The following is a 14737-nucleotide window of genomic DNA, read 5'->3' on the forward strand; positions in this document are numbered from 1 at the left end:
ACTTTTTCAAGCAAAACTATCATGATGTTAGGTTTTCAAAACGTAATGATCTCAGTGCTGCGTTCGAGTTTGAATGCAATGTGATTTTCAAATTCACCGCAGGGATGACATTTTGGAGGACATGCGCAAGGCAGGCGACGCGGCGTCGCAGCGGCAGAGGGCGGCGGAGGAAGCGGCCGCGCGCGCAAAGGCGCAGCAGTCGCTCAACGCTCTCAACCTGCAGTCTCAGGACCGGCCGCCGCAGCCCTACTCTGCCCAGCCCCACAACTACCCGCCGCCCCAGCAGGTGGGGGCCCGGTTTTTCCTCTCTCTCTTTCCTGCACTGAGAGAAGAAGAACATGTCGATTTGTGCATGCGTAAGAGCACGTGCTTTCTTGAGCCTTGTTTCTCGATGCTGTAAACCTTGAGGCTATCATTCTCACAAGCACCCGCTTATACAGGCAGGTAATTTTCTCTTACTTGTGCTTGCTTCCTCTTGTGGTGCTTGCATTGCCTAACGCCGTTGGCCCTTAGACATCTTGCACCTTCCGACATAAATTCTACTTTCAGCCGTGCTCTGCCCAACCCCACAACTACCCGCTGCCCAGAAGCTGGGAGCACCCGTCTCTTGATCAAGAGTTTGGCAAGGTCTGATCTTTGATGTGCAAATCCGTCTGTGCATGGTCCTTACTTGAGCCTTTATCTCGATGCTTTGTACGTGGTTACTATCATCCCCACAATCAATCCCCGTCGCAGCAGGCGGGGGGCCTCTTATGTCATGCATGCTAACCTTCTGATCAGCTCATGCGAGGGGGGACATCGATATGTCCTCCTAGTGAAGTGTATGATGACAGTGCATGTGACATCATGTGTGCATTTTGGCGTGATTGACAGCTCAGCGCACGGGCTGGTGAAGGTCAATTTTGCTGTCAGAGACCTGAGCGATGCTGCAGACTTGTGCAAGGAATAGTTTTCAAATGGGTATGTGCTGCGTGCAGCATGCGCCTCCTCAGCCTTTCGGCGGCGGCGCTCCCACCGCATTCAACACCCCTGCGCCCGCCCCGGGCCCCCCACCGGCCCACCAGTACCCCCCACCGCCCCAGGTCAGCAGATTACGCATTGCTGTCATACCTCCCTTATGTGTACGTAGAGGGGCGGTCACATGCCCTGCTGCCTTTTTGTCATGAACTTAAAACCACTGATTGCTAGAGGCCCTTTGCTCAGCCCTGTTGCCCCCTATTGTGCAACAAACCATTATACAATCCATGTTTGTCTCTGCAGCATCTCTTGGGTTGAACACTCATTGATCTGCCCAGCAGAAGATTCCATGCAAGATATTGCCAATGCTCAGAATGCTTGCTCTTCAGCACTGCTGATAGGCATTGTGGGATGGTTCGGCTTGAAGCAAAGCGATGTCATGCAATATAGTTGTCAAATGCTTTGTGTTGGCTGACCTCATGTAATTCTATGCTGATGCAGTACTATCACCACCCGCCGCAAAACCAGTACCCCCCGCAGAGCCAGTACCCCCCACCGCAGCAGCAACAGCCCGCTTATAATTATCAACCCCAGGGCCCCCCGCAGCAAGGGCAGCCGCCGTACTACCAGAACCCCTACCAGGCAAGATTCCAGGATTTGGATTTTGCTGCTGAAATTTGAAACCCCTGCCATTGGAAAGTTCTCTGACCTTTTGCACTAGGATGAGCTCTATGCAGGGCACCCTGTTAGAGCATTTCATTGCCGGGATATGCAAAAGACAAGCCTGGCTCGGCCAAAAGGGCGCCAGAGAGGACTTTGCATTTGCAGTGCCTGTTTTCATTTGAGTTCAGGGCGAGGGACAATTGCATAAATGCACTCAGGCATTCTCTGTCTCTTCCGGTGGTCTGATACCTGCATGGAAAGTCCTTGCATTGAGTTCCAGCCACCTGCTTGTTACTGAACGAACACCGTGCCATGCTGAATGTTATAACACTAGTATTTTCTATTTTTTTTTCATGATCTATTTTCAAATAGTATACAAATTATTAATAGTATATATTAAATATACATTAAATATATCTTGTATATAAGATCTGAAATAACAATAAAAAAATCACAGTCTTTGGCTGCCGTGCAGGGCGCTCCATACCAGCAGCAGCAGCCCAGTCAGCCGCCGCAGAACCCAACGCCTGCACCCGCGCAGCAGCCGCCCTCGCAGCAGCACACACACAGCAATCCCCTCAGCGGTTGGTTTGGCAAGTGAGACGTTTGGTGACTGCACGATGCAGTGAGAGTTTTGGGAAGGGCGCGGGTGTATCCTAGCAAAATGGAAGCACTGGTTGCCAAGAGCCCATCAGACCGGGTGAAAGGAGCAGCGGCAGCATCAGCACACACACACACAGCAACTCTCTCAGCGGCTGGTTTGGCAGAAGAGATTGGGCACCGTCAGTGACTGCAGGGTGCAATGTCAGGGGCAGAAAATGCGCAGATGGTTTCGTGACAAAAGTGGATGCCCCTGCACCCTAACAGCCACCAAGCAGCCGGTTTGGCAAGTGGAACTTGCACTGTCAGTGACTGCAGGGTACGGTTTCATCGGCAAAATTGCGCAGATGCTTCCTGAGAGAAGTGGATGCCTCCGGATGCCAACTGCCCAGCAGCGAGAGTAAAAAGGAGCAGCAACTGCAAAACATACAGGGGCTGGTTTGGGAAGTGATGCCAGCAGTGCTCAATGCAATGAATACAATTCAAATTGCTTGGATGCATCTGTCAGGATGTGTGCAGGTGCAGTGAAGGTTCCAACAAAACAGCCTAGGTTGTGGCGGGGTAGGATAGTGAGACTTGGCAAATTGCAGCGCAATGTAAGTCGTGGCAAGAACTTCAACATGCATGACATACACTGATGTGGCTTGAAACTAGATGTGATATGAGCAGCAAAGCAGCTTCTGAGAAGACTTTCTTGTTACAAAAAGCAACCAATGATCAGGATCTGTTCGGCAAACCCCCAAACAGAACTGACACGTGTTGCAAAAACAATCTGCATCTACATCTTGGTTGACAATATCGCGCATGTGGTGGAAATGCTTGGCGCCTTCAGGGAAGCAAATGCCTGGCCTCGAATAGAATCCCAAATCATATGGATTCTCAAAAACCAGCAACACGTCACGCCATGTGCCAACCAAAAGTCAAGCACCGGTGGAAGGGGTGAGACTAGTGTACGCCATTCTATGTGCATGCGCTTCAGCACCCATCTCACATCAGTAATTCTAGTGGCGCCTAGGCTGAGCTCATCCGAGGCCTTCACTATGAGCACCTCGATGCCTACACAGCTAGCAATATCTATGGTCAGTTGCACAAGCAGGCGATCATGCTGCATTGACGGTTTACGGGATGATATGCTGCAACTGCGAGCCCGGCTGATATCAATCTGACCAAACAGACATTGTGACTACAAGCCCCTAGCAGCTGCTGCCAAACTGCCAGCTCTGCAGAATTGAGCATCTTGTAAGACCCTGTATCAGCCTGTCAGTCCCTGCGCATCTGTGCTGCTCCTTTGAAGCTCTCAGGTTCACATCCCTGCTGAACAGGTCTGACAAACAGCCTCTTGCACGCTATGTAGAGAAGGCATCTTTCCTCCAAACTATGCAGATCTAGCCATGCTACTCTGACAGGACACTCATACCCCGCTCTGGAAATTTCTAAAGCTGTAGCTGCGGGAAGGACATGACAACAGATGCCCGGCTCTGATCATCATGGTTACCGCTGCTGAGTGTCATCCAATGACCGGCCTTGCTGCTGCTCCTCCAAAATGCCTGCGATGCCCCCGGACTGTGCAGCGCGCACCCTGCAGCACCAGCGTACCCTAGCCTCAGCACCATTCTCCACAAATTTGCCACTGCTGAATCAGCGTGTCCGCAATGTTATGAGAGTACCCAGAGTGCAAATGCAGGCGTTGCCAGGACAGCAAATCACATATGCAAAGGACTGGTCATGAGGTGCCAGATGGACACTGTTGCTGTCATATTGGCACAATTGATTCTACTGCGAATATCTGGACATTAAGAGTCCCAGGGCTGTTCAAGGCCACCCAACAGCACTCTTGACATTCGCTGATGCCGGAGAATGTACATCACAGTATAATCCCAGGGCACCTGTTGTCTCTGATGCAAGGGATCAGATGGCTTGAACGGCATGCTGCCTAACAATTGTCCCTATTCACCTACAACAATCCTGGCATGGACAGCTACTCAGCTGACTACCATTTCGACATCATCCCAAGCCGGCACATAGATCCTGAATCAAAAGAGATGTTCAATCGCAGGGAAGGCGCACGTGCCTGTCCTTGAATCGCTGCTTCCTGACTGCCTGATACTGCTCCCATTCCTCCTCTGTCAGTTTCCTGATGGGCAGATGCCTCCTCCATCCCAGGTCCTCCTTTCTGACTGTTGAGTAGGGCAGCTTCGGCTGCTCCAACTCCCTCTTCACCTCTGCGCATGCACAAGATTGAACTCAGCTTGGCACTGTGGCAAATCTTGGGACCGCCTGCAAGAAAATGGTGCACCTGGGAAGGGGGTGGTTCCTGCCCAAAAATCCACATCTGCATTCACATTCTCTTGCTGCCAATGCAGCGTTGCATATGTGCCACTATCAAATTGCATCCAGCCAGTTGCGAGCACAGTGTCCAGTTCTGCTGGCGCTCTGATGCCAGAAGTGCCAAGACGCCTTCAAAGTCCGGAAAGTCCAGTTGCACTTTTCATACATAATGCCACAGACACCTGCTGAGCTCATTGGTATTTCCGCACTACATGTAACCCCTCAGGTGCCGTGTGACAGCTGCACACCTTCGTCGTCCAATAAGTCCATTCGCACGAGGGTCCGCCTTGTGAGTGCACCCCAGTTGTACCGCTGAGACAGCCAGTGCAGACCCCCTGCTCCCAGGCTGCAGTACAGCGCTGCAGGCACCGCTTTTTGCCTGCCACCTGTATCAGACATTGGCACCACATGTTTACAAAATGTGGCATGATCTGAGCATGTGCAGCGTGCAATAAAGGTACTGCCAAAGACACTCCCCGCCATCACGCATGTCTGCCAGTAGCAGCTCACAACATGCGGCGAGAACCATGGGCAATCATCCAAAGTACCATTTGTTCTGTCCTGCAAATCCCAAGGTCAGCTGCCCGTGCATTGCTGCAAAGCAGCTGCTGCAAAACTGATCAGGAACAATCCTATGTTTTGAGCAGGAGCAAGCTCTGCAAATTCAGTCCCCTGTGTGGTTTGTGCTGACAATTTAGTGATATACATGGGAGAAGGATGCGTCCACACAAAGACCTGGGCACCAATCCAAAGAGAGGCTCACTTTGGAATGAGACGAGTATGTAGCTGGCCACCCCGGCTGCCATTGTGCTATTGATGGAGCTGTCCTGGCATCTCACTATCCGCATCCCCTCTTGCAACACTGCATGTCACGAATCACACCCTCAATATTCTGGAGTCTAAGAGGAATAAATCATACTCCTTGAGCGCTGGTGAGCAGAAAGCCCCGCACTGGCTGTCAGGATGATAAGCATAGGCTTCTGATGTGTGCATGGTCCTGTTGCAAGCCTGACAAGTGCATTGGATACAGGCATATAGCCAGGAAAAGAATATACAGGGAGCATTGGGCTAAGAGGCAAGCATGGTGTGGAACTCAAGTGCAATGGGAGCTGCGTGCAGCCAGGAAAGGGCACTGCAGGGAGCGTAAGGCTTTAAAGCAGAGGAAGTGTTGGAATTGAATGGCCATGGAGGGATGGTCGTGCCTCCAAAGAGGCCCAGGCAGATGGCAGCGCTGGCTGCTGTGCCTGCTACGTGAGGCAGCATGGGTTTGCGCTGCAGTATCGCCAGAACAGCTCCTGCTGTGCTCCCCAGTCCAGCTGCAGGAATCCATGACTTTCTGAGACTATGTTGCCTTGCAATGACATTTATCAAATTGAAGCTAGTGATATGAGCAGCATTGCGTCGCAAAAGACTCGTACAAGTGCCTGTGGCACGAAGTGGACGGTAATCACCTGCCAGCAGTACTTTAGTTGTGAGCCTCTCCTGCCATCCAGATGCCAGAGGGCACCTTGTGCCCTGCCACGGCATGACGGTTGCACGATGTCCTTTGTGATAATTTTCGCAGACTGTTCTATTTGTTGAGATTCGACGCGGACAAACTGGGCAACTCAAGGGTCTGCAGCTGCTAGTGATCTGGATGAGAGACTCAACATAACTGTTGGCCTTCCGAGAAGATTAACGGCAGTGCGACTAACGCTACTTCAGGCTTACAGATTTGTAAGCATCGTACTGGTAGCAATGAGTATCTGCAAAGGTTTCAAACGCAATGGTAACAGCAAGATGTTTTTCAGATCCAGTATATTTTGAAGCAAATTGATCATTTAGGTACTCAATCCCAGCAGCACCTACTTCTGGTAAGAAGCATTAGACAATAAATCCGGAACCAATGGAGTCACGAAATTGGACGAACCAGCCGATGAGCGGAATCGGCTCATCGGTTGGTCATCTTGCATGTGCTCTTTGAATTTAAATTGCAAGATTTAAACTGCAATGCCATGGGTGAAATCCACACTGCAGCAAATTCCTACGTGACTGCATCTGCACACACTTTTGCTAGCCACATATATCTAACCACAGACCATGCAATGCTTCCATACGCTCCCAAGGTAGCTGTAGCGCTGGCTGACTTGACATCAGATCGGTGGCGTGAAATGTTTAACATGCTGCCTGCTGTATCTCTCAAACGCTAGTGACAGAACAAAATCAATTGCATGCGATGTAAACACTAATAATACCGTGAAGGTTGGCTTCACAGAATTGGTGCATCCTCTTGCTCCAGAAATCTCGCCACCCACTCGTTGTCGCTCAGCATGTGCACTCCCTTGTACCTGAGAGGACAACCGCAACCGCACAGTCAGGAGTGCTTGGCCCTGTTGTGATACAACCGTGCTGTTTGGCCATTTACGAGGTTGTGCCTCCTGTGCAATGCCACCATGCCTGGACGCTTGTGAGGCGACAGAAATTTCACAAAACGTTAAAGCGTTAAGAAATGCAACGTAACCAACAATCTCTTGGAGATCGAAGGTCCCTGCAGCAATTCAAGATACCTGGAGGTGCGTTGGGTCTCGAACGCGCTGTGCTGCTGCAGCGCCTGGATGAAGTCTGACACCGAAGCTCCCCTCATTTCTTGCATTCCCTGCGCACACATTGAAATGTTTCTGAGTGATTTTCAATTTAATTGTCACTTCCTCAGATCGCGGACACTGTTATGGCAGCAGGCAACTTGTGCCACTGCTTTAGAACACCATTCCTGGCCTCCTGAAGACCTAAAAAGCTGCCGAGACACAGCCGAACCCCTTGGTCGCCCCTCAACAAGGACTCCAGAAGCTTGGATTGTAGCTTGCCCAATGATGTCTTGGCAAGGCCTGAGGTCACCATTCCATACGGTAGATCCCAGAGTGTCACCAGTGCAACTTTGAGGAAATCTCTGAACCGCCTACCGTCAGCATATTATATGTTGTTCACCAAAGGAGAAGAAGAGACTATCTTGTAGAGAGGAGGCAGCACCTGGTGGTAGCTGTCAGGAGAGAAGTTCAAGCTGAGGCTCGAGTCGGAAGCTGCCGCGGCAGCTTCCTCCGCAGCGGCGGCAGCTTCCGGCTCCAGGCAGATCCGCAGTGCTGCCACATCGTGCGCCTTTGCAGCGCTCGTTTGGGTCAGGAAGGTTCCCACGTAGATGGGTTGAACGTCCTGCAGCAATTGTTTCAGTGGTGAGGACTCATTGACACATTGCCCTTAGAACTCTGTAAGTCTTGTGCTGTACTTTGTCAGTCTGAAGCCTTGCTGCTAGGTGGTCACTATGCAACTGACCCCACTTGATAGGCACAGGCTAGGCATAAAAGTGTTTGCTGCCTGCATTGACAGTAACATGCCAGACACGGCAGTCGAATTGTCAAGATGCCGCGATATTTACAAGCACTGCCCGTTTTCTGCATGAAGGGATTGCACTGTGATGCTATGCTGACCTCAGTTTGTGCTTGGTTGCATAATCTGCATGATGACAGAGCGCTGACCTCATCAGGGGCCTGATCTGGCGCCAGGGGGGCGAGGCCTAATTGGGCGCGCAGTCCGGCGGCAGGTGAAGGCACATGCGCGTCCCATGTCACGCTCCAAGGACCGCGGGTGACTCCCTTGAACCTTTGCTGCTGAGACTGAGACTGCTGCATCTGCTGCTGCGAATGCGCCTGCAGGTGAAACACTAGACCTTTCAGTTCGAGGAACCGAATTGAAGTGAACAGGTTTAAATTTTGCCGGCGCTGTTGCTGTATCTGCTGCTGGGAGTATGCATGCAGGGATGGCATGAGTGTACCTGGCCCTTCCACTGTGCAGGGGTGTTAAAAAGGGTCAAATAATGATCTGTACTTGGCATGCATGGCAGCTAATAAGGAAGCCAGCATGTCACAGACACTCCGGGCAATATCCAGATGCTCACGTGCAATTCTCTGACACAATAATAGAAATAGATGGATTCTCCCATCAGAAAAATTGGAGAGATTGCAACAGAGCATGCCAGCGGCACACCATCTTTTTTTTCTTTTTTTTCTTTTTCACAATTAATTACAAGTCACATGCGTCAAGGTAACAAAATTTGGTAGATGGCATGATTACATGCAAATTGCACATATTGCATGATTATATGTATTAGTTAGTCGCACTCTGTGCAGCTCTTCAAGTCGGAACACAGGCGCCTTGTGCTTGCCGCTGAGCGCCGCAGCTCGAATCACGCCCCTTGTGATTCCCCCAAACCCTGCCGGGGTCGCCACCGCGCCCCCCTGGGTCCCCTCGCTCCCTGAGGCTGGCTCATCGCCAGCCTCCACTGCAAGTTCCTCTGCAGTGCAGCAACTTCTTGTCACACAGATGCATTATTGAGACCCACATGATACAATACCATAGAAATTTTAAAAACACGCTTTCATGTTGGCAAAAGCAGTTGGTTTGAAGTGCACAATGTTCTGCTCTGTATCAGTTCTACCAGAACTCAAGTGGTTGGTAACGACACCAATCAATATTGTAGTGTAATTGCTCCCAAGGCACATGACTTTGGACTTGAATTTGAAAGGAAGGTAGCAAGCATTGAGCCTTGCAATGTGAGAATTAAAGCAGACAAAGTGGTCAAGAATGAGGCTTGCCTGTCTTGACTGCGGCAGCAGACAGTGCTCCAGCGCCTCTGTCCTCAGTAAAAGCTGACTGGCCGGAGACCGGAGACAGTGGAACCCCTCTGCTCTGAACCCGCTGCTGCTGGTTCAAGGGTGGGCTAGCCGGCGCCACTGCCTGGTGTGTCGCCTGCACAGAGCACAAAGCAAGATTTGGAGTCAGTACGAAGTTTTGCAAACTTTAATGAGGTCCGCATCTTATTGACCAAGCAACCACCACTCGATAGCAACAGTGTAATCAAATTTGCTGGTCAACACTGCATGGTGGAGATCCTTTCTCTCTATGTGCCGTTTGCAAGCTTCAATCGTCAACCAATGTCTGTACAGAAACTCCTGTCAGTAGTGTGCATGTGTGCAACCCATGCACACCCTTGTGATGCAGAAGCAATTTCTGAGGACACAACATTGGATTCGAAAATGGGGTGTGAACCTGAGTCAGTGCTGGTGATGTGGCAGCGTTGCCTGTATTGGCAACTTTGCCCCTCAGTGGAAGCCGCGCGTCGAAGACTGGACCCCCGCTTTTTACTGTACCTTCCAAGGCAGCTTCCTCCGGCTTCCCTCCTGCTTCTGCAGGCTGCACTTGCGCTACCTGTTGCCTTGGAATATCAATTTGAGATGGTGCCGCGATTGATTGACTGACGGCTTGGTCAGAGGAAAGTGGCGGCGGGTCTGGCATGTGCCGGCACATGCCGCGCCATGTGCCGCGGTCCTCGTCTACCGCAGAGATCCCCGGGGGCAGTGGAAAATCCGCTGCGGCTGTCAAGGATGGGCTCTTTGAGCTGCGGCCCCTTCTTCTCACTGCATTCTGCAAAGCACACACACGGCAATGTCATGATCACTTCATCTCAAATCACCTTTCCGCACTGGAACCTCGTTTTTACGTGAAAGCCACTGTGGACACTTTGAGAAGACAAAACCACGGTGGTTTGCTGTCTGCAATGCATGGCTTTCCCAGACTCTGCATGGACTGCACGAGAGCAGCTTTAGTATGCGATACCATATTACCAGGGAATCGCACAGGCAGGGGGGGGCTCATTTTTGGTTCTCTTAATAAAAGTCTGCAAAGATCAGCCTATACCGATGCATGTCAGCATTGGATCAGAGCAAGGGAATGTCAAAAGAAGGATAATGTAGCATATCGGCGAATTGCAAGGAGGAAATTTCTCCTACAGTAAATGTCAAGTAATAATGAGGTTGTTGCCTACTTTGGTTGGTGTGCTGGCGGGGCTTGGGCTCCACCGGCGTTGCCTCTTCAGTCCCCGCGAGCTGACATCAGCAAATAGCGCAGTCACCGAAGGCAGATCGACCACATTCGTCCGCACGGCCATCGCCGGGCCGAAGCGAAGCTTCCTGCCCGTCTCCGGGCTGCCATTCAAAATTGAATCAGTCAGGGTTTGTTTCACTTGAACTGGATGTGACTGGATAAGTGCATTGATGGTGGGTACCTGTTCTAGACCCATTGTTCAGCCATGTTCTGCTGGGGAATAAAACACGACACGCACAGCCTTCTGTGCCACACAACTTGCAGTGCTGGTTTCCAAAATGGCACACAATAGCTCTTGCAGCGTGCTCGTTAACAGGGGCAAGTTTGGATGCCCTAAATAAAATGTGTTCTTTCTCGAGCTCAAGTGATTCTTTGCCCTTGCTGGTCTGGCTGAGACAGGCACCTTATCTGCAGCAAGCGCCTGGCACAAACCTGGCAGCAAATCTGAGCCCAGCAATTTCTGAGCAATATCTCCAAAGGAAAGCAGAATATTGCTCCAAACATAGCAGCTTGAAATTCTAGGCCGGCTGAACTCACTCGATGGTGAAGTCCTGAGACTGCGCGCGAATGATGCCTGGCGTGGCCTCGCTGCCAATTCTGGCCGTGCCAGGAGAGGCCGTCACATCAGTGCTGTTTTGGCTGCGCTGATGATTTGCGCCCCTTGTGGACGCATCATTCCCCCAAGGATTATCTGGGAGCGGGGGGATTTGATGGTCCAGCAGCGGCAGCTCCGGGGCTGAATTGTAGCGTGACTCAAGCAGGAACGCTCGCAGGTCTGCGCCAAATGATAGAGTTTTAGTCAGTATCCTGCTTAGTAATGCATTGCATAAACAGCTAGCTTGAAGCTGCGCAGGAAGTGCATGCTGGCTAAAATCTTCGGGGCCATGCATCAATATTGGCACACAGCAACAGACAATGTATGACAAAGAGCAGCTTACACATTCCCATGAGCGGAGTGCTCTAGGGTTGATTGTTGCTTCCAACGTGAATGCAGTGCCAAATGCACAGCAGAATTGCATTATTGGTGTACACAGGTCAAAAGATACAGATTGTATATGCACCTGGCCCTGCCGTAGAGTGTGATCGGTCAATAAAGTGCGCTGTCTGCAGAGCTTCCTTTTCACCCTCTCCCCAAGTCCCGGGTGCATACCCTTCACTGTAGAAACCTTCCTGCTTCCCATGAGTCATCTGCAGCTGCTGTTGCGGCTGCTGGCTAGTTTCCCAGGCCCCTTGAGAGTGGGGTTCAGGGGTGAATCCCGGGGGTTGCTGCTGCGACCAGATTAGGCCGGGATCCCCCGGCGAATCCCCGGGGCTGCCCTGCGGCCAGATCAGGCGCGCCTCCTCTGCTGTGACCGCCATTGGAGTCACTAGATCCTGCAATCAGCTTCTGTAATGTATAATGACATAAAAAACGTGTGCGAAAAGATTTTGTGCATGCGAAATCTTGCCAGTGCTAAGTAAGCAGTGACTGCAGTCTATGCTGGTTTCTTGCAAATAAGGGGTGAGAACCTCATTAGACAATGGCATTGCTGCTTAAGTGCAATGACAAGTTAAGTACGATTCAGCCATCAAGGATTCCTCAGGAAATTGATTTCGGCCTGTGCTGGTAATGAGTTCACTTGTGGACCGCACCCGAATCGCCAGCTCAAAGTCATCCAGGCTGCTGCGCGAATGGTGCAGCGGTGGACGCTTCGTGTTCAGCTGCCCTACTGCCAGCTCAGCTCCTGAGGCAAACTGCGGGCGCGCCTGCTGTAACAAAGGAAAGCTCAAACGAGCTAAACAGTGTGTATTATTATTATTATTACTACATGGTCGGCAAACCCAAAGCCAGAGGCCATATGGCATACACACAGGGCGTCTGTAGCCAGATCTGCGGGACCTACAGCAGTCTGCAGCCTATCATGATCATGGGTAATCACAGTGTGTATTGTATTCCATCGCTGGAGAGCATGCAATATACGATATCTGGGGATCAGGTATCAGTGAATGACTGCATGTTAAATACAGCACGGTATCAGAAAGTTGCCAGCAAGTTGTGCATCCATTACCTCACCTGCAAGTCTTCGCTGCCGTCCAACTCCTCTCCAGCAGCCTTCATGGCATCCCTGGTTCAACCACAGCAGACTGATACCTGACTTTTTATCTGTTGACTCACACACGTTGAAGATTTGCATGGGTATCAATGTGTGCCCCACCTCATCAGCGCATCGAATGCTGCAAGGGCGCTGTTGCTGTCATGCGTAGCTGCAGGACTCGGATAAACGACCGCATTGCTGCCATTCGATTGCACAGATCCTGGCTGATGTGGTGTGGAGATCGCTGGGGAAGAGCCTGCATCGAAGCCAGCCCCTGTGTGGCTGCCTCTGGGCGAGAAATCCACTGGGAGAGGCTCCAAGTCAAGGAGCCACGCAAGATCCTGGTCGGGGGACGGTGGATCGATGAAATTGCTCTCGAACATCCCTGCGCTCTGGGGCGATGACCAAGCAGCATCTGCGCTGCGGTCCTGGCTGCCAGGCTGATCTTGCCCAATGCCAAGACTCGGAACATCGGGTTTACTCGCTCTGGTTGGTCCACCCTGCACACCCCCATTAGCGACGCGGGCATTCGCACGCTGGGAGCTGCCTCGTGCCATGCCGCTAGATCATCGGGTGTGCACGTTGAAATCCAATCGCTTCAAAAAGCCACCAATTTGACTTAAGTACCGTGAGAATTCCTCGTTCAATACTGAACTAATGCATCCCGTCTGTCCTGAGGCGCTCGGGCACGCCTGGGCGCCACATGACCTCACCTCGAAATACTCATCATAAGCAGCGCTACATTTTTAACTCTCGTTGCTCCTTCAAGAGCTCACAAATTGGAAATTCAATCTCCCCTATTAAAGTATCAGTGCACGACACGTGAAGGAGTAGTGTGGTAACGGAACCGTCGGTTCCAAGGTGACGCAACGAAAGGGCTCAAACAGCGGGGATTGATGCACTCAATGAATGGAATCACATTTTTCTCCAAACAGGCAGGCGATCTCAATCATGTCACAGTGAGCAACAGCTTGTTGTCGGCTCAATCGAGACAAGCCTCGAGGCACCGAAACTGAGTTTCGGCGTTTTTTTCGTCAGAATTCCCCTTGACAAAGGGGTTTGGGGCAGGGTTCAGGCATCAAGCCAATGCAAATTGAAACACAATCTATTTTAGGAATTGTATTCATGCGAACTTGACAAGGGAAAGTGAATATGTAGGATTGATCCAACTATATCAAGGTCATCAGCTTGGCGACGAGCAAAAAGTAAAAATAAGATGTCTACCACGATACACTTTTCTCTCATCTCGGAACCACACCTCCTCGACATTATAGACGAAGAATGGATGCAAGACACTCTGGCGGACGACGGTGCGTATCAGGGTCCATTTGTCCTGAAGATTCTGCCCTTTCTGTTCGAACCCATTTTCTCAAGATGCTGTACAGTATCCTGGGAAAAACGTTGGAAAGCTTTCAGCACATCAATGCAGATGTGCAGGGTAACACAAGCTTGTTCAAGTAACAATGCGGCATTATTTTTTGCTCTTCTCAAGGCAGGGCTCCTGAAGGCAAACCATCAGCACTGGGATGCTGCAGTGATGCCTTGAGGCAGCTTGCTGATTGGATCATCTTGCTGCTTCGCAGACATTCCGCTGCCAGAAGGCATGCAGCCCCCCAACGAGGAGGCCGAAGACCTTCAAGAGGACAATCCCCAGCGTGGGAATGAGCCTGAGAAATGGCTGGATCTTGGCCTGCAGTCTGTGCACTGACAGCTGTGCAGTGTCATTTGTTCAGTTTGTGCACTGACAGCTGCGGAAAGAGCCTGAGAATGGCTGCAATCCGGCCAGCAGTCTGTACATTGACAGCTGTGCAGTGTCATTTGTTCAGTTTGTGCACTGAAAGCTGCGGAAAGAGCATCAGAAAAAGGCTGGATTTCGGCCAGCCGTCTGTGCACTGACAGCTGTGCAGTGTCATTTGTTCAGTTTGTGCACTGACAGCTGCGGAAAGAGCCTGAGAAATGGCTGGATTTCGGCCAGCCGTCTGTACACTGAACGCTGTGCAGTGACAATTGCCACTGGTCACTGAATCCAGAGGAAGCTTAGCAGCCAAGCTTTGATACTAGCAGATTCACCTATATTCTTGCCAGCTCACGTCGCAGACCTGAGCTAAGAACTCGCCGAGCTTTGAGGTGTGAACACCTTCTCTGTGCATGCACCGAGTCCAGCAGCAATCTGCTTATGATAAAGGAGCTGAAGCCAAAGG

At 51.1% G+C, this 14737-nt stretch overlaps 3 protein-coding genes across 3 annotated transcripts; 1 reads left to right on the forward strand and 2 right to left on the reverse strand.

Annotated features, from left to right (window-relative positions):
* Positions 1-3711: 3711 nt before the first annotated feature.
* Positions 3712-5354, reverse strand: COCSUDRAFT_56498 (hypothetical protein; the record flags this gene model as incomplete). Its single annotated transcript, XM_005646553.1, has 4 exons — positions 3712-3783; positions 4288-4442; positions 4797-4934; positions 5312-5354. 4 exons carry the CDS (start codon positions 5352-5354, stop codon positions 3712-3714), a joined length of 408 nt encoding a protein of 135 aa, XP_005646610.1.
* Positions 5355-6796: 1442 nt separating this feature from the next.
* Positions 6797-13093, reverse strand: COCSUDRAFT_56499 (hypothetical protein; the record flags this gene model as incomplete). The annotated part of the gene is made up of 13 exons (XM_005646554.1): positions 6797-6875; positions 7095-7183; positions 7555-7734; positions 8058-8228; positions 8700-8870; positions 9184-9327; positions 9628-10002; positions 10403-10562; positions 10999-11236; positions 11628-11835; positions 12094-12207; positions 12515-12566; positions 12657-13093. 13 exons carry the CDS (start codon positions 13091-13093, stop codon positions 6797-6799), a joined length of 2418 nt encoding a protein of 805 aa, XP_005646611.1.
* Positions 13094-13821: 728 nt separating this feature from the next.
* On the forward strand, positions 13822-14244 carry COCSUDRAFT_56500 (hypothetical protein; the record flags this gene model as incomplete). Its single annotated transcript, XM_005646555.1, has 2 exons — positions 13822-13846; positions 14120-14244. 2 exons carry the CDS (start codon positions 13822-13824, stop codon positions 14242-14244), a joined length of 150 nt encoding a protein of 49 aa, XP_005646612.1.
* Positions 14245-14737: the final 493 nt, after the last annotated feature.

Source organism: Coccomyxa subellipsoidea, assembly GCF_000258705.1.
Source record: "Coccomyxa subellipsoidea C-169, whole genome shotgun sequence".
Lineage (NCBI taxonomy): Eukaryota > Viridiplantae > Chlorophyta > Trebouxiophyceae > Coccomyxaceae > Coccomyxa > Coccomyxa subellipsoidea.